This window comes from Entelurus aequoreus, linkage group LG03, assembly GCF_033978785.1.
Source record: "Entelurus aequoreus isolate RoL-2023_Sb linkage group LG03, RoL_Eaeq_v1.1, whole genome shotgun sequence".
In the NCBI taxonomy this organism is placed as follows: Eukaryota; Metazoa; Chordata; class Actinopteri; order Syngnathiformes; family Syngnathidae; genus Entelurus; species Entelurus aequoreus.
The window spans coordinates 809,809-830,945 of NC_084733.1; the positions used below are offsets into that span (position 1 = coordinate 809,809).

Below are 21,137 nucleotides of genomic sequence, written 5' to 3' on the forward strand. Positions count from 1 at the left end.
GCCGACAACCGGACTGTGTACAACAAAATCGGAGACGCCATCATTGAGCGGATCATCAGGGCGCACAAGTAAGGCCACTTCATTAGGCACACCTAACTTAGCAAATAAGCCATCAAAGACATCAAATAGAATAATGCCATTTTTTGTGTTATGAGGGCGACATCACCACAGGTGTGATGATGGTAGTAATAAAGTGTGTGTGTTGTCAGGGAGGGTAAGAAGTACCGGGTGTATGTGGTGACCCCCCTGCTTCCTGGCTTTGAGGGCGACATCACCACAGGCGGAGGGAACGCCATCCAGGCCGTCATGCACTTTAACTACAGGTATTTATATTCAACTGTGTCTCTCTATTTAGCATTGCTTTTACCATCATTTCTTATTTATACTATTATTACATGAACATTACCTCAAATTAAGAGTTAACATATACAAAACCCAAAAGCAGTGAAGTTGTCACGTTGTGCAATTTGTAAATAAAAAGAGAATACAATGATTTGCAAATCCTTTTCAACTTAAATTCAATTGAGGAAATACTTTTTTTTTGCAAATAATCATGAACTTAGAATTTAACGGCAGCAACACATGTCAAAAAAGGCATTTTTACCAGTGTGTTACATGGCCTTTCCTTTGAACAACACTCAGTAAAGGTTTGGGAAGTGAGGAGACACATTTTTGAAGTGGAATTCTTTCCCATTCTTGCTTGATGTACAGCTTAAGTTGTTCAACAGTCCGGGGGTTCATAATGCACCACACATTTTCAATGGGAGACAGGTCTGGACTACAGGCAGGCCAGTCTAGTACCTGCACTCTTTTACTATGAAGCCACGCTGTTGTAACACCTGGCTTGGCATTGTCTTGCTGAAATAAGCAGGGGCGTCCATGATAACAACATATGTTGCTCCAAAAGCTGTATGTACCTTTCAGCATTAATGGTGCCTTCACAGATGTGTAAGTTACCCATGTCTTGACCACTAATACACCCCCATACCATCACACATGTGTAAGTTACCCATGTCTTGACCACTAATACACCCCCATACCATCACACATGCTGCCTTTTACACTTTCACCCTAGAACAATCCGGATGGTTCTTTTCCTCTTTGGTCCGGAGGACACCACGTCCACAGTTTCCAAAAAACAATTTGAAATGTGGACTCGTCAGACCACAGAACACTTTTCCACTTTGTATCAGTCCATCTTCGATGAGCTCGGGCGACGTTTCTGGGTGTTGTTGATAAATGGCTTTGGCTTTGCATAGTAGAGTTTTAACTTGCACTTACAGATGTAGCGACCAACTGTAGTTACTGACAGTGGTTTCCTGAAGTGTTCCTGAGCCCATGTGGTGATATCCTTTACACACTGATGTCACTTTTTGATGCAGTGCCACCTGAGGGATCCAAGGTGTGTAATATCATGGCTTACGTGCAGTGATTTCTCCACATTCTCTGAACCTTTTGATGATATTACGGAGCGTAGATGGTGAAATCCCTAAATTCCTTGTTGAGAAATGTTGTTGTTCAACAATTTGCTCAGGCATTTGTTGACAAAGTGGTGACCCTCGCCCCGTCCTTGTTTGTGAATGACTGGAAGCTGCTTTTATACCCAATCATGGCACCCACCTGTTCCCAATTAGCCTGTTCACCTGTGGGATGTTCCAAACAAGTCTTTGATGAGCATTTCTCAACTTTATCACTCTTTTTTGCCACTTGTGCCAGCTTTTTTGAAACATGTTGCAGGCATCAAATATTCTATTTTATTCTATTAAATTCTAAGTTCATGATTATTTGCAAAAAAGACCACAGTTTCTGAGTGTGAACATGAAATATCTTGTCTTTGCAGTCTATTCAATTGAATATAAGTTGAAAAGGATTTGTTGTATTCTCTTTTTATTGAGCATTTACACAACGTGACAACTTCATTGCTTTTGTAGTTTGTGTTAGAATCCTTGTAATTGATTAATTTAATCTCTTTAATTAGTATTTAATTCTATTAAATATTCAAAGAATTGAACAATATTTAAATGTATTCACTTTACCTTTTTCCCTTTTTTAAGGCTCTATTTTTCGGATTTTTGCAACTTACACGTGTTAAAAGTGAGAGAGCAAAGTGGGCGGGACCAGTGATCTGATTGGTGGGTTTAATTAGCGTGTCTCTTGTGCAGGACTATGATCCGAGGGGAACACTCCATCATCTCCCAGCTGAAGAAAGAGAGTAAGCATCATGGTGTCATAACACTTACAGTATATGTGATATGATGCACCATGTCCTTTTTAGTGGACGACCAGTGGATGAACTACATCTCCTTCGCCGGCCTGCGCACGCACGCCGAGTTGGAGGCTCGCCTGGTGACCGAGCTCATCTACGTGCACAGCAAGATGCTCATCGCTGACGACAACACCGTCATCATCGGTGCGTACTTCCTCCTCCTTTCAAATGTGTCATCACACTAGTGTGCCATCTGCTGCTTACAAGCAGCTACTGCACCTCACTTCACTAGTGTGCCATCTGCTGGTTGCATGCAGCTACTGCACCTCACTTCACTAGTGTGCCATCTGCTGCTTACAAGCAGCTACTGCACCTCACTTCACTAGTGTGCCATCTGCTGCTTACAAGCAGCTACTGCACCTCACTTCACTAGTGTGCCATCTGCTGGTTGCATGCAGCTACTGCACCTCACTTCACTAGTGTGTCATCTGCTGCTTACATGCAGCTACTGCACCTCACTTCACTAGTGTGCCATCTGCTGGTTGCATGCAGCTACTGCACCTCACTTCACTAGTGTGCCATCTGCTGGTTGCATGCAGCTACTGCACCTCACTTCACTAGTGTGTCATCTGCTGCTTACATGCAGCTACTGCACCTCACTTCACTAGTGTGCCATCTGCTGGTTACATGCAGCTACTGCGCCTCACTTCACTAGTGTGCCATCTGCTGCTTACAAGCAGCTACTGCACCTCACTTCACTAGTGTGCCATCTGCTGCTTACAAGCAGCTACTGCACCTCACTTCACTAGTGTGCCATCTGCTGCTTACATGCAGCTACTGCGCCTCACTTCACTAGTGTGCCATCTGCTGGTTACATGCAGCTACTGCGCCTCACTTCACTAGTGTGCCATCTGCTGGTTGCATGCAGCTACTGCGCCTCACTTCACTAGTGTGCCATCTGCTGGTTACATGCAGCTACTGCACCTCACTTCACTAGTGTGCCATCTGCTGGTTACATGCAGCTACTGCACCTCACTTCACTAGTGTGCCATCTGCTGGTTGCATGCAGCTACTGCGCCTCACTTCACTAGTGTGCCATCTGCTGGTTGCATGCAGCTACTGCACCTCACTTCACTAGTGTGCCATCTGCTGGTTGCATGCAGCTACTGCACCTCACTTCACTAGTGTGCCATCTGCTGGTTACAAGCAGCTACTGTGCCTCACTTCACTAGTGTGCCATCTGCTGGTTACATGCAGCTACTGCGCCTCACTTCACTAGTGTGCCATCTGCTGGTTGCATGCAGCTACTGCACCTCACTTCACTAGTGTGCCATCTGCTGGTTGCATGCAGCTACTGCACCTCACTTCACTAGTGTGCCATCTGCTGGTTGCATGCAGCTACTGCACCTCACTTCACTAGTGTGCCATCTGCTGGTTGCATGCAGCTACTGCACCTCACTTCACTAGTGTGCCATCTGCTGGTTGCATGCAGCTACTGCACCTCACTTCACTAGTGTGCCATCTGCTGCTTACAAGCAGCTACTGCACCTCACTTCACTAGTGTGCCATCTGCTGCTTACATGCAGCTACTGCGCCTCACTTCACTAGTGTGCCATCTGCTGGTTACATGCAGCTACTGCGCCTCACTTCACTAGTGTGCCATCTGCTGGTTGCATGCAGCTACTGCGCCTCACTTCACTAGTGTGCCATCTGCTGGTTACATGCAGCTACTGCACCTCACTTCACTAGTGTGCCATCTGCTGGTTACATGCAGCTACTGCACCTCACTTCACTAGTGTGCCATCTGCTGGTTGCATGCAGCTACTGCGCCTCACTTCACTAGTGTGCCATCTGCTGGTTGCATGCAGCTACTGCACCTCACTTCACTAGTGTGCCATCTGCTGGTTGCATGCAGCTACTGCACCTCACTTCACTAGTGTGCCATCTGCTGGTTACAAGCAGCTACTGTGCCTCACTTCACTAGTGTGCCATCTGCTGGTTACATGCAGCTACTGCGCCTCACTTCACTAGTGTGCCATCTGCTGGTTGCATGCAGCTACTGCACCTCACTTCACTAGTGTGCCATCTGCTGCTTACATGCAGCTACTGCACCTCACTTCACTAGTGTGCCATCTGCTGGTTGCATGCAGCTACTGCACCTCACTTCACTAGTGTGCCATCTGCTGGTTGCATGCAGCTACTGCACCTCACTTCACTAGTGTGCCATCTGCTGGTTGCATGCAGCTACTGCACCTCACTTCACTAGTGTGCCATCTGCTGGTTGCATGCAGCTACTGCACCTCACTTCACTAGTGTGCCATCTGCTGGTTGCATGCAGCTACTGCACCTCACTTCACTAGTGTGCCATCTGCTGGTTACATGCAGCTACTGCACCTCACTTCACTAGTGTGCCATCTGCTGGTTGCATGCAGCTACTGCACCTCACTTCACTAGTGTGCCATCTGCTGGTTACATGCAGCTACTGCACCTCACTTCACTAGTGTGCCATCTGCTGGTTACATGCAGCTACTGCACCTCACTTCACTAGTGTGCCATCTGCTGGTTGCATGCAGCTACTGCGCCTCACTTCACTAGTGTGCCATCTGCTGGTTACATGCAGCTACTGCACCTCACTTCACTAGTGTGCCATCTGCTGCTTACATGCAGCTACTGCACCTCACTTCACTAGTGTGCCATCTGCTGGTTGCATGCAGCTACTGCGCCTCACTTCACTAGTGTGCCATCTGCTGCTTACAAGCAGCTACTGCGCCTCACTTCACTAGTGTGCCATCTGCTGGTTACATGCAGCTACTGCACCTCACTTCACTAGTGTGCCATCTGCTGGTTACATGCAGCTACTGCGCCTCACTTCACTAGTGTGCCATCTGCTGGTTACATGCAGCTACTGCACCTCACTTCACTAGTGTGCCATCTGCTGGTTACATGCAGCTACTGCACCTCACTTCACTAGTGTGCCATCTGCTGGTTACATGCAGCTACTGCACCTCACTTCACTAGTGTGCCATCTGCTGGTTACATGCAGCTACTGCGCCTCACTTCACTAGTGTGCCATCTGCTGGTTACTGTGTGGCAAAGTGAAGTGTACATGTTGGTGTGGCAAAGTGAAGTGTAAATGTTGGTGTGGCAAAGTGAAGTGTACATGTTGGTGTGGCAAAGTGAAGTGTAAATGTTGGTGTGGCAAAGTGAAGTGTAAATGTTGGTGTGGCAAAGTGAAGTGTAAATGTTGGTGTGGCAAAGTGAAGTGTAAATGTTGGTGTGGCAAAGTGAAGTGTAAATGTTGGTGTGGCAAAGTGAAGTCACTCCATGACTTGTAACAGCAAGTGTGGTGAAAAATCAGAATTGATGAGAGCGTCTTTCAGGCTCGGCCAACATCAACGACAGGAGCATGCTGGGTAAACGAGACAGCGAGGTGGCGGTGATTGTGGAGGACACGGAGAAGGTCGCCTCTGTGATGGACGGGAGAGACTTTGAAGCTGGTCCCTACGCGCTTCAGCTGCGGATGGAATGCTTCAGGTACCACCTGGCTTACATTATAATAATAATAATAATAATAATAATAATAATGCTTCAGGTACCACCTGGCTTACATTATAATAATAATAATAATAATAATAATAAGTGTTGTGTTGGTGCAGGACCATCCTTGGAGGTCACATACAATAATAATAATAATAATAATAATAATAATAATAATAATAATAATAATAATAATAATAAGTGTTGTGTTGGTGCAGGACCATCCTTGGAGGTCACATACAATAATAATAATAATAATAATAATAATAATAATAATAATAATAATAATAATAATAATAAGTGTTGTGTTGGTGCAGGACCATCCTTGGAGGTCACATACAATAATAATAATAATAATAATAATAATAATAATAATAAGTGTTGTGTTGGTGCAGGACCATCCTTGGAGGTCACATACAATAATAATAATAATAATAATAATAATAATAATAATAATAATAATAAGTGTTGTGTTGGTGCAGGACCATCCTTGGAGGTCACATACAATAATAATAATAATAATAATAATAATAATAATAATAATAATAATAATAAGTGTTGTGTTGGTGCAGGACCATCCTTGGAGGTCACATACAATAATAATAATAATAATAATAATAATAATAATAATAATAATAATAATAAGTGTTGTGTTGGTGCAGGACCATCCTTGGAGGTCACAGCGACGCCAGCATTGACCTCCGTGACCCCATCAGTGAGCGCTTCTACAAGGAAGTGTGGATGACCACAGCCGGCCGGAACGCCACCATCTATGAGAAGGTAGACTGGACACTTTTATAAAGCATACACAGGATTTCTGCGGGGCCTCAAAAAGCACTGAAAGGCATTTGATGGATTTTGCACAAATGAAGGCCTTAAATGTCATTAAAAGCATTAAATTAAAGATGCTTCCTTTTACACTTTGACCACAGAACATTCTGGATGCTTCCTTTTACACTTTGACCACAGAACATTCTGGATGCTTATTTTCCTCTTTGGTCCACAGTTTGCAGAAACTATTTGATATGTGGACTCGTCAGACCACAGAACATTCTGGATGCTTCTTTTTACACTTTGACCACAGAACATTCTGGATGCTTCTTTTCCTCTTTGGTGCACAGTTTGCATAAACAATTTGAAATGTGGACTCGTCAGACCACAGAACACTTTTCCACTTTGCATCAGTCCATCTTAGATGAGCTCGGGCCCAGCGAAGCCGGCGGCGTTTCTGGGTGTTGTTGATAAATGTATTTCCCTTTGCATAGTAGAGTTTTAACTTGCACATTTAAACGGTTGTCATTTTGAATTATGGACATTTTTAAAAATAATATCCACAAAGTTGAGTGAGCAGGTTGTGTTGCGTGTGACCTTGAGTGTTGACCTTCTGTGATGTTGGCGCCATGGGAAAGGTTGTTTGGATTGGGTCATATAAGTACATGCTGTGTCATTTGGAATGACATCTAAAATTCATGGTCATTGACCTGATTTACTGATGATGTCCACAAGATGGCAGCACATGTGCAGCAGTCGGCTTGTCAGATGTTTCAATCAATCAATCAATCAATGTTTATTTATATAGCCCTAAATCACAAGTGTCTCAAAGGGCTGTACAAGCCACAACGACATCCTCGGTACAGAGCCCACATACGGGCAAGGAAAAACTCACCCCAGTGGGACGTCGGTGAATGACTATGAGAAACCTTGGAGAGGACCGCATATGTGGGTAACCCCCCCCCCCTCTAGGGGAGACCGAAAGCAACGGATGTCGAGTGGGTCTGACATAATATTGTGAAAGTCCAGTCCACAGTGGATCCAACACATCAGCGGGAGTCCAGTCCACAGCGGGGCCAACAGGAAACCATCCCGAGCGGAGACGGGTCAGCAGCGCAGAGATGTCCCCAACCGATGCACAGGCTAGTGGTCCACCCGGGGTCCCGGCTCTGGACAGCCAGCACTTCATCCATGGCCACCGGACCTATGCAACTCCCCCTCGCAAGGGACAGGGGAGAAGAGGAGAGAAGAAAAGAAACGGCAGATCAACTGGTCTAAAAAAGGGGGGGTCTATTTAAAGGCTAGATTATACAAATGAGTTTTAAGATGGGACTTAAATGCTTCTACTGAGGTAGCATCTCTAACTGTTACCGGGAGGGCATTCCAGAGTACTGGAGCCCGAATAGAAAACGCTCTATAGCCCGCAGACTTTTTTTTGGCTCTGGGAATCACTAATAAGCCGGAGTTCTTTGAACGCAGATTTCTTGTCGGGACATATGGTACAATACAATCGGCGAGATAGGCTGGAGCTAAACCGTGTAATATTTTATACGTAAGTAGTAAAACCTTAAAGTCGCATCTTAAGTGCACAGGAAGCCAGTGCAAGTGAGCCAGTATAGGTATATATATATATGTATATAAAGGTATATACAGTATAGGCGTAATATGATCAAACTTTCTTGTTTTTGTCAAAAGCCTTGCAGCCGCATTTTGTACCAACTGTAATCTTTTAATGCTAGACATAGGGAGACATGAAAATAAAACGTTACAGTAATCGAGACGAGACGTAACGAACGCATGAATAATGATCTCAGCGTCGCTAGTGGACAAGATGGAACGAATTTTAGCGATATTACGGAGATGAAAGAAGGCCGTTTTAGTAACACTCTTAATGTGTGACTCAAAGGAGAGAGTTGTTTTAGTAACACTCTTAATGTGTGACTCAAACGAGAGAGTTGGGTGGAAGATAATACCCAGATTCTTTACCGAGTCTCCTTGTTTAATTGTTTGGTTGTCAAATGTTAAGGTGGTATTATTAAATAGATGTTGGTGTCTAGCAGGACCGATAATCAGCATTTCCGTTTTCTTAGCGTTGAGTTGCAAAAAGTTAGCGGACATCCATTGTTTAATTTCATTAAGACACGCCTCCAGCTGACTACAGTCCGGCGTGTTGGTCAGCTTTAGGGGCATGTAGAGTTGAGTGTCATCAGCATAACAGTGAAAGCTAACACCGTACTTGCGTATGATGTCACCCAGCGGCAGCATGTAAATACTAAAGAGTGCAGGGCCAAGAACCGAACCCTGGGGAACTCTGCACGTTACCTTGACATAGTCCGAGGTCACATTGTTATGGGAGACGCACTGCATCCTGTCAGTAAGATAAGAGTTAAACCAAGACAAGGCTAAGTCTGACATACCAATACGTGTTTTGATACGCTCTAATAAAATATTATGATCGACGGTATCGAAAGCGGCGCTAAGATCAAGAAGCAGCAACATAGATGACGCATCAGAATCCATCGTTAGCAATAGATCATTAGTCATTTTTGCGAGGGCTGTCTCCGTAGAGTGATTTGCCCTGAAACCGGATTGAAAAGGTTCACAGAGATTGTTAGTCACTAAGTGTTCATTTAGCTGCTGTGCAACAGTTTTTTCGAGAATTTTGGAAATAAACGGAAGGTGGGAGACCGGTCGGTAGTTTACCATGAGGTCAGGATGGAGGTTAGGTCTTTTGAGCAGAGGATGAATAACCGCTTTTTTGAATGCTAGGGGAACAGTGCCAGAGGAAAGTGATAAGTTTATAATATTTAACACTGATGGACCTAATAATACAAACAGTTCCTTGATAAGTTTCCCAGGAAGTGGGTCAAGTAAACATGTTGTTTGTTTTATCCCACTTACACGCTGTAATAATTCCTCTAATGTTATTTCATCAAAAATAGAGAGACTATTTTGGAGGGCAGTGTCCGTCGTATATACAGTCGTATTTGTGTTAATAGAGCCCAGTTGTAGCTGGGATGCGTTGTCTTTAATCTCCTTTCTAATGAGTTCAATTTTCTTATTAAAGAAATTCATAAAGTCATCTGCCGAGTGGGTGGAGCTACTGGGAGGAGTCCCTTGTTGGGTTAGCGATGCTACTGTACTAAACAGAAATTTAGGATCGTTTTTGTTGAGGCGGATGAGATTTGAGTAGTATTTAGCTTTAGCTGAGGTAAGCATGCGTTTATAAGTTATTAAACTATCACTCCATGCTTGATGGAAAACCTCAAGTTTAGTTGCGCGCCATTTGTGTTCCAGTTTTCTACATGATAATTTATGAGCTCTAATTTCTTCTGTAAACCATGGGGTGCGCCTTTTAGGGGCCCTTTTTTGCTTTAGCGGTGCTATACTATCAATAATTTCGCGCAAGGCATCGTCAAAGTTGTTAGTGAGTTTATCAATAGAGCCGACATAATTTGGGAATGGTGCTATTACCGAAGGCAGTAGGTCAGCAAGAGTCATCGTTGTGGCAGCATTAATGTTGCGGCCGCTATAGCAGTTATTATTATTATTAGCTTGTTGACAAAGAGTCAAAACTTCAAATTTTATAAGGTAATGATCGGACATTACTTTAGTATATGGAAGTATCATAACTTTGGAGGTGGTGACACCCCTGACAAGCACTAGATCTATTGTATTACCGTTGCGATGCGTGGGTTCATGTATTATTTGTGTAAAGGGGAAAAATAAACTGCACTTTATTGGGGAATTTAGCTTATTTTTACAATCATTATGAAAAACATGACAACGGATGTACTTTTTACGCAATAAATAATAAATAAACGTACATAAAAGTCCGCTTACAACGGAGCCAATTTCTCTATTTCAGCCATAAAACTCAATAAATAACATCCAAAAAGTGCCAACAATACTCCATTTACATGTCATGACTAGAATATTAATGTTATTATAAGTGCTAACACAGTTAGTGCTATTGTTATTATAAGTGCTATTGTTATTATAAGTGCTAACACAGTTAGTGATATTGTTATTATAAGTGCTATTGTTATTATAAGTGCTAACACAGTTAGTGATATTGTTATTATAAGTGCTAACACAGTTAGTGATATTGTTATTATAAGTGCTAACACAGTTAGTGATATTGTTATTATAAGTGCTAACACAGTTAGTGATATTGTTATTATAAGTGCTAACACAGTTAGTGATATTGTTATTATAAGTGCTAACAGTTAGTGTTATTGTTATTATAAGTGCTAACACAGTTAGTGATATTGTTATTATAAGTGCTAAAAGTTAGTGTTATTGTTATTATAAGTGCTAACACAGTTAGTGATATTGTTATTATAAGTGCTAACACAGTTAGTGATATTGTTATTATAAGTGCTAACACAGTTAGTGATATTGTTATTATAAGTGCTAACACAGTTAGTGATATTGTTATTATAAGTGCTAAAAGTTAGTGTTATTGTTATTATAAGTGCTAACACAGTTAGTGATATTGTTATTATAAGTGCTAACACAGTTAGTGATATTGTTATTATAAGTGCTAACACAGTTAGTGATATTGTTATTATAAGTGCTAACACAGTTAGTGATATTGTTATTATAAGTGCTAACACAGTTAGTGATATTGTTATTATAAGTGCTAACACAGTTAGTGATATTGTTATTATAAGTGCTAACACAGTTAGTGCTATTGTTATTATAAGTGCTAACACAGTTAGTGATATTGTTATTATAAGTGCTAACACAGTTAGTGATATTGTTATTATAAGTGCTAACACAGTTAGTGATATTGTTATTATAAGTGCTAACACAGTTAGTGATATTGTTATTATAAGTGCTAACACAGTTAGTGATATTGTTATTATAAGTGCTAACACAGTTAGTGATATTGTTATTATAAGTGCTAACACAGTTAGTGATATTGTTATTATAAGTGCTAACACAGTTAGTGATATTGTTATTATAAGTGCTAACACAGTTAGTGATATTGTTATTATAAGTGCTAACACAGTTAGTGATATTGTTATTATAAGTGCTAACACAGTTAGTGCTATTGTTATTATAAGTGCTAACACAGTTAGTGATATTGTTATTATAAGTGCTAACACAGACGGACTATTTATGCCCATGTTGCCTATATTGACTGCTTCCTGTCTTCCTGGCTCGTGGAAGTTTATTGTCCATCATAAATCCTGCCTGGATAGTAGAGGGATGAGGATGTATTCCGACATGTCGGTACACTTTGACAGCCAATTTAGACTCCATATCTTACATTGATACTTCCAGCATGTACAGTATATCACCGTCACCAAACATTGTGTCCTGGTGGTCCCACAGGTGTTCCGCTGCCTCCCGTCCTCGCTGGTGCGCAACATGTCGGAGCTGGAACAGTACCAGTCCAAGCCCGGTCTGGCCCAGACGGACCTGGCCCGGGCCCAGGAGGAGCTGCGGAAAATCCGAGGCTTTTTGGTGCAGTTTCCCCTGGACTTCCTGTCCGAGGAAAACCTCATGCCCTCGGTGGGCACCAAGGAGTCCATGGTGCCCACGGAGATCTGGACGTAGGACGACACCAGGGACTCTACTGGACTTGTTGGGGGCCAAGGAGGCGAGAAGGGACCATGGTAAGACTAAGATGGTGACCCTGTACGTGGTCCTCATCCCCGCTGGACTGTCTTCTTCTGGTGCCTTCGCTGCCTTCCGTACCGCCTCAAACGCCATCAAATGTTTCAGCAGTTTTTGCTGAAACCTCCCAAGGTGAAGATGTTGACAAATATTCCAGCCAGCAGATTTGGATTATTTCACTTCTGTCACATAATAAGTGATGAAAGTAGATTTGAAGGACTTGTGTTCTAATGGATATGCTAGAAGAGGGGGCCCCAAACTATGGCCTGCGGGACACATGCGGACCCACAGCGTCTAAAATCCAGCCTGAGGAAAAAAACTACTTTTTTTAATGTATTTTTTTATTATATATTTGTATATATACATATATATATATACTGTATATATATATGTATGTATGTATGTATATGTGTGTATATATGTATATATATGTGTGTGTATATACATATGTGTATGTATATATGTTCATATATGTGTGTATATGTATATACGTGTGTATATATATATATATACTGTATATGTGTGTGTGTATATATGTATATGTGTGTATACATGTATATATACACAGATATATATATATATATATTAGGGATGTCCCGGCCGATAAATGCGTTAAAATGTAATATCGGAAATTAGCGGTATCATTTTTTTAAATGATCAGTATCGTTTTTTTTTTTTTTTAAATTAAATCCACATAAAAAACACAAGATACACTTACAATTAGTGCACCAACCCAAAAACCCTCCCTCCCCCATTTACACTCATTCACACAAAAGGGTTGTTTCCTTCTGTTATTAATATTCTGCTTCCTACATTATATATCAATATATATCAATACAGTCTGCAAGGGATACAGTCCGTAAGCACACATGATTGTGCGTGCTGCTGCTCCACTAATAGTACTAACCTTTAACAGTTAATTTTACTCATTTTCATTCATTACTAGTTTCTATGTAACTGTTTTTATATTGTTTTACTTTCTTTTTTATTCAAGAAAATGTTTGTAATTTATTTATCTTATTTTATTTTATAATTTTTTTTTTAAAAGTACCTCATCTTCACCATACCTGGTTGTCCAAATTAGACATAATAATGTGTTAATTCCACGACTGCATATATCGGTTGATATCGGTATCGGTTGATATCGGTATCGGTAATTAAAGAGTTGGACAATATCGGAATATCGGATATCGGCAAAAAGCCATTATCGGACATCCCTAATATATATATATATATAAATAAAATAAAAAAAATAAATATATATATATATATATATATATATATATATATATATATATATATATATATATATATATATATATATATATATATATATATATATATATATATATATATATATATACGTTAGGTCAGGAAAAAACACAGAGGCTGTTTTATGGTGACAAGCAGGTTTCACTGCTCTTCAGGGGATTTTTAAAAAAATCTGCGAAACAGGCTTGTAGGGATAAAATAGCCTCTGTGTTTTTTCTTGACCTAAAGTATATTACGCTCTACCCCGGTATTGAGCACTGTATAACGGATAAACCACAGAAACCTTGACTATATATATATATATATATATATATATATATATATATATATATATATATATATATATATATATATATATATATATATATATATTATTTATATATATACTGTATATATGCGGCCCCCGAGTCAAAAAGTTTGTGGACCCCTGTGCTAGAATATAACAATAACTGACTTTTCAGACAGTGCTTTGGTTTAGTTTGGATTATTTGAGTTATGACGCAAGAAAAAAGTCCTAATAGTTCTTTGAAAAAGTGCATTTTAGAAGCTTTGTGTGAAAGGTGGGATGACGAGGAGAGCAGAATTGACAAATATTCAACGCAGCAGACAGCATTTAGGTTTGGATCATTGAAGTGATGTCACGTAATAAGTCATATTTTGCTGACTTCTGCCCAAATAATAGGCTAGAATGTAAAACATAATTCAGCAGACAACATTTAGGTTTGGATTATCTGAGTAAGAAACGAAAAATACCTCATCATTTTTTTCAAAAAGTATATTTCAGAAGCTTTTGGGGGAATTGTAACTTAGACTTAGACAAACTTGAATGATCCCAAATGTCAAAATAACCCAACTTTTTAACCCAGTGATATATTGGAGTTATGACTCAAAAAAGTCCTAATAGTTCTCTTAAAAAGTCTATTTCAGAAGCTTTTAGTCACTTCTAAGATGGCAGATTGGAATATTTGCGTTATGACGCGAAGAATGTCTTATTTACCATTTAGATTTCACCAAAAGCTATTGAAATGTTTAAAAGTACATTTGAAGAGAGTCAAGCTGGTGAAAATAGCAGAATATTATAGAAAAGAACACAAGATTTTGCTTTGTAATATTTGACTTGCTTCTGAAGAAAGTGTGCAAGTTCTCCCCAAAGTGTATTATTTGAAATGTGTGCTGGTGAATCCTGCATGCTGGCATGTCAACACAACAACAAAGTGTCATGAAAGATGTCCAAAGTCCTTCAAAGTGCACACTTTCTTCTTCTTCTTGTTGGGGACCACAGGACTGAGGCTAACCTTTATGAGGGACAATCCCAGGTCATGTTGTTATTTCAGCCTGAGGGACAATCCCAGGTCATGTTGAGCAGCAGGTGGCGCTGCTTTACTAAAAATAGGACTTTTAACAAAAGTGTTTCATTATTATTGCTGGTGCCTTGTTAGTTTTTCTTTTATAACTGCCATTTTTTTACCATTTTGATGTGAATTTTAGCAAGCACTTGCATTCAGAAAGAGTATTTTCAAGATGGAAGAAAGCACAAAGTCTACTTTAAACATGCTGGATTGGGGGAGAAATGAGTGGATTTCCACTTTTATTCAAACTAAACAAACTTTTTACTTACTGAAGCTGCATTCTTTTCTCTTTTTGCTTTTTGGACCGGGACCATGGACTTGCTTTGGCATCCGTGACTGTATTTCCACACCATACACTAACACTTACCTGCTCCAAGGCTCATGTTTTCATGAAGTACGCAACTAAGACTGGATTCTGTCCCTCCTTTTTACACTTCTGTGCTTTTGTACAGTTGCAATGCACCGTCCAATTTCCTGTCTGTTAAGCTGTCATTGAAATGGCTGACAAATAAAACTTGTCCAGTCCTCCAATAAATGGAAGATTTGATTTTGAAAAATATGATAAAACACACACAAAAAAATACTATGTCGGAATAACATAAAAAAATATATATAGATTGTTGGATTTTGCCAATTTCTAAAGTCCTAAAATTGCCAATACTACTTCAAAAATCCATCTATTAATATTTTGTGTCAATACTTTATGTATATTTTTAAACTGGCATTTTGTGTCCATTTTATTTTAGCATTTTAGATTGGGTCATATAAGTATATGAGGTGCCATTTGGAATGAAATTTAAAATTCATGGTCATTGACCTGATTTACTGAAGATGTCCACAAGATGGCAGCACATGTGCAGCAGTTGGATTGTCAGATAATTCAAATGAAAGGGGAAATGCACTTTTTGGGGGAATTGTGCCTATTTTTACAATCATTATGAAAAACATGACAACTGATGTATTTTTTTTAATGCATTTTAATGCCATAAATAATAAACATAAATAAAAGTCTGCTTACAGAAACGTGTCCAGTCCTCCAATAAATGGAAAATTTGATTTAGAAAAATATGATAAAACAGGCTAAAAAAAATAGCATGTCAGAATAACATTACAAAATATACATAGAATGTTGAATTTTGCCAGTTTTTAAAGTCCTGAAATTCCCAATATTACTTAAAAAACAATCAATCTGTTAATATTTTGTGTCAATACTTTATGTATATTCTTAAACTGGCATTTTGTGTCAATTTTATTTTAACATTTTAGATTGGGTCATATAAGTATATGACGTGCCATTTGGAATGACATTTAAAATTCATGGTCATTGACCTGATTTACTGATGATGTCCACAAGATGGCAGCACATGTGCAGCAGTTAAATGAATGTGAATTATATTTATATAGCGCTTTTCTCTAGTGACTCAAAGCGCTTTACATAGTGAAAACCCAATATCTAAGTTACATTTAAACCAGTGTGGGTGGCACTGAGAGCAGGTGGGTAAAGTGTCTTGCCCAAGGACACAACGGCAGTGACTAGGATGGCGGAAGCGGGAATCGAACCTGCAACCCTCAGGTTGATGGCACGGCCACTCTACCAACCGTTGCATTGTCAGATATTTCAAATGAAAGGGGAACTGCACTTGTTGGGGGAATTTGACCTATTTTACAATCATTATGAAAAACACGACAACGGATGTACTTTTTAAAACATTTTTAAATAATAAATAAACGTAAATAAAAGTCTTACAGAAACTTGTCCAGTCTCCAACAAAGGGAAAATTAGATTTTGAAAAATATGATAAAACACACAAAAAAAATGTCAGAATAACAAAATATATATATATTGATTGTTGGAGTTTGCCAGTTTCTAAAGTCCTAAAATTGCCAATAATACTTAAAAAAAAATCAATCTATTAATATTTTGTGTCAATACTTTATGTATATTTTTAAACTGACATTTTGTGTCCATTTTGTTTTTTTGTGTCATGATTGGATTGGGTCATATAAGTATATAATGTTCCATTTTGGAATGAAATTTTAAATTCATGGTCATTTACCTGATTTACTGATGATGTCCACAAGATGGCAGCACATGTGCAGCAGTTGTATTGTCAGATATTTCAAATGAAAGTGGAACTGCACTTTTTGGGGGAATTGTGCCTATTTTTACAATCATTATGAAAAACACGACAATGGATGTACTTTTTAAAACATTTTTAAATAATAAATAAATGTAAATAAAAGTCTTACAGAAACTTGTCCAGTCTCCAATAAATGGAAAATTTGATTTTGAAAAAACATGATAAAACACACACAAAAAAATAGCATGTCAGAAAAACATTAAAAAATATATAGATTGTTGGATTTTGCCAGCTTCTAAAGTCTTAACATTGCCAATACTACTTTAAAAAAAAAAACTATTAATATTTTGTGTCAATATTTTATGTATATTTTTAAACTGGCATTTTGTGTCCATTTTATTTTATCATTTTAGATTGGGTCATATAAGTATATGACGTGCCATTTGGAATGAAATTAAAAATTCATGGTCATTGACCTGATTTACTGATGATGTCCACAAGATGGCAGCACATGTGCAGCAGTTGTATTGTCAGATATTTCAAATGAAAGGGCAACTGCACCTTTTGGGGGAATTTTGCCTATTTTTACAATCATTTTGAAAAACACGACAATGGATGTACTTTTAAAAAATGTTTAAATAATAAATAAACGTAAATAAAAGTCTTACAGAAACTTGTCCAGTCTCCAACAAATGGAAAATTAGATTTTGAAAAACATGATAAAACACACACAAAAAAATAGCATGTCAGAAAAACATTAAAAAATATATAGATTGTTGGACTTTGCCAGCTTCTAAAGTCTTAACATTGCCAATACTACTTAAAAAAAAAAACTATTAATATTTTGTGTCAATATTTTGTGTATATTTTTAAACTGGCATTTTGTGTCCATTTTATTTTATCATTTTAGATTGGGTCATATAAGTATATGAGGTGCCATTTGGAATGAAATTAAAAATTCATGGTCATTGACCTGATTTACTGATGATGTCCACAAGATGGCAGCACATGTGCAGCAGTTGCATTGTCAGATAATTCAAATGAAAGGGCAACTGCACTTTTTAGCGTGAATTGTGCCTATTTTTACAATCATTATGAAAAACACGACAACGGATGTACTTTTCAAAAATGTTTTAAATAATAAATAAACGTAAATAAAAGTATGCTTACAGAAACGTGTCCAGTCTCCAATAAATGGAACATTTGATTTAGAAAAATATGATAAAACACATTAAAAAAAATAGCATGTCAGATATAAAATATACATAGATTGTTGGATTTTGCCAGTTTTTAAAGTCCTAAAATTGCCAAAAATACTTAAAAACAATCAATCTATTAATATTTTGTGTCAATACTTTATGTATATTTTTAAACTGGCATTTTGTGTCCATTTATTTTAACATTTTTGATTGTGCAATTTGGAATCAAAATAAAATTCATGGTCATTGACCTGATTTACTGAAGATGTCCACAAGATGGCAGCACATGTGCAGCAGTTGCATTGTCAGATATTTCAAATGAAAGTGGAACTGCACTTTTTGGGGGAATTGTGCCTATTTTTACAATCATTATGAAAAACATAACAACGGGATGTATTTAAAAAAAAATGCATTTTAACGCTATAAATAAGAGATACAAGTAAATAAAAGTTGGCTTAAAAAATACATCTATTAATATGACTTTCATAAATGGACATTTATGTAGAAACATTTTTGCAGCATAATAATGTTGACAAACATTTCTATGTTACAGTCCTTTAAAAAAATACCAAATTTGATCGAATCATTTTTGTTTTGATTAACTTGGACCCCGATTTAAACAAGTTGAACAACTTATTGGGGTGTTACCATTTAGTGTAGGGAATATGTACTGTACTTAAAGAATATGTACTGTACTTAGGGAATATATACTGTATTTAGGGAATATGTACTGTACTTAGGTAATATGTACTGTACTTAGGGGATATGTACTGTACTTAGGGAATATGTACTGTACTTAGAGAATATGTACTGTACTTAAGGAATATGTACTGTACTTAGAGAATATGTACTGTACTTAGGGGATATGTACTGTACTTAGGGAATATGTACTGTACTTAGAGAATATGTACTGTACTTAAGGAATATGTACTGTACTTAGGGAATAAGTACTGTACTTAGGGAATATATACTGTATTTAGGGAATATGTACTGTACTTAGGTAATATGTACTGTACTTAGGGGATATGTACTGTACTTAGGGAATATGTACTGTACTTAGAGAATATGTACTGTACTTAAGGAATATGTACTGTACTTAGAGAATATGTACTGTACTTAAGGAATATGTACTGTACTTAGAGAATATGTACTGTACTTAGGGAATAAGTACTGTACTTAGGGAATATATACTGTATTTAGGGGATATGTATTGTACTTAGGGAATATGTACTGTACTTAGAGAATATGTACTGTACTTAGGGAATAAGTACTGTACTTAGGGAATATGTACTGTACTTAGAGAATATGTACTGTACTTAGGGAATAAGTACTGTACTTAGGGAATATGTACTGTACTTAGGGGATATGTACTGTATTTAGGGGATATGTATTGTACTTAGGGAATATGTACTGTACTTAGGTAATATGTACTGTATTTAGGGAATATGTACTGTACTTAGGGAATATGTACTGTATTTAGGTAATATGTACTGTACTTAGGGAATATGTACTGTACTTAGAGAATATGTACTGTACTTAGGGAATATGTACTTAGGGAATATGTACTGTACTTAGGAATATGTACTTAGGGAATATGTACTGTACTTAGGTAATATGTACTGTACTTAGGGAATATGTACTTAGGGAATATGTACTGTACTTAGGGGATATGTACTGTACTTAGGGAATATGTACTGTACTTAGGGAATATGTACTGTACTTAGAGAATATGTACTGTACTTAGGGAATATGTACTTAGGGAATATGTACTGTACTTAGGAATATGTACTTAGGGAATATGTACTGTACTTAGGTAATATGTACTGTACTTAGGGAATATGTACTTAGGGAATATGTACTGTACTTAGGGGATATGTACTGTACTTAGGGAATATGTACTGTACTTAGGGAATATATACTGTACTTAGGAAATATGTACTGTACTTAGGGGATATGTATTTAGGGAATATGTACTGTACTTAGGGAATATGTACTTAGGGAATATGTACTGTATTTAGGGGATATGTACTGTACTTAGGGAATATGTACTGTACTTAGGTAATATGTACTGTATTTGGGGAATATGTACTGTACTTAGGTAATATGTACTGTATTTAGGGAATATGTACTGTACTTAGGGAATATATACTGTACTTAGGGAATATGTATTTAGGGAATATGTACTGTACTTAGGGGATATGTACTGTACTTAGGGAATATGTACTTAGGGAATATGTACTGTACTTAGGGGATATGTACTGTACTTAGGGAATATGTACTTAGGGAATATGTACTGTACTTAGGGAATATGTACTGTACTTAGGGGATATGTACTGTACTTAGGGAATATATACTGTACTTAGGGAATATGTACTGTACTTAGGGGATATGTACTGTACTTAGCTAATATGTACTGTACTTAGGGGATATGTACTGTATTTAGGGGATATGTACTGTACTTAGGGGATATGTACTGTACTTAGGGAATATGTACTGTATTTAGGGAATATGTACTGTACTTAGGGGATATATACTGTACTTAGGGAATATATACTGTACTTAGGGAATATGTACTGTACTTAGGGAATATATACTGTACTTAGGGAATATGTATTTAGGGAATATGTACTGTACTTAGGGGATATGTACTGTACTTAGGGAATATGTACTTAGGGAATATGTACTGTACTTAGGGGATATGTACTGTACTTAGGGAATATGTACTTAGGGAATATGTACTGTACTTAGGGAATATGTACTGTACTTAGGGGATATGTACTGTACTTAGGGAATATATACTGTACTTAGGGAATATGTACTGTACTTAGGGGATATATACTGTACTTAGCTAATATGTACTGTACTTAGGGGATATGTACTGTATTTAGGGGATATGTACTGTACTTAGGGGATATGTACTGTACTTAGGGAATATGTACTGTATTTAGGGAATATGTACTGTACTTAGGGAATATGTACTGTACTTAGGTAATATGTACTGTACTTAGGGAATATATACTGTATTTAGGGGATATGTACTGTACTTAGGGGATATATACTGTACTTAGGGAATATATACTGTACTTAGGGAATA

The 21,137-nt window shown here is 38.0% G+C and overlaps 1 protein-coding gene across 2 annotated transcripts in view; it reads left to right on the forward strand.

The window, feature by feature from the left end:
• The window catches only part of pld1a (phospholipase D1a), an 86,807-nt gene extending 73,458 nt beyond the window's left edge, over positions 1-13,349 (forward strand). For both annotated transcript variants that reach the window (XM_062040934.1, XM_062040935.1), the window contains 7 exons: positions 1-68; positions 210-323; positions 2,163-2,212; positions 2,276-2,410; positions 5,587-5,740; positions 6,406-6,523; positions 11,858-13,349. The exon at positions 1-68 is cut by the window's left edge and continues 21 nt beyond it. In XM_062040934.1, the coding sequence (XP_061896918.1) occupies positions 1-68; positions 210-323; positions 2,163-2,212; positions 2,276-2,410; positions 5,587-5,740; positions 6,406-6,523; positions 11,858-12,082 (864 nt within the window). In that variant the 3' untranslated portion in view covers positions 12,083-13,349. The remainder of the gene's footprint in view (positions 69-209; positions 324-2,162; positions 2,213-2,275; positions 2,411-5,586; positions 5,741-6,405; positions 6,524-11,857) is intronic.
• Positions 13,350-21,137: the final 7,788 nt, after the last annotated feature.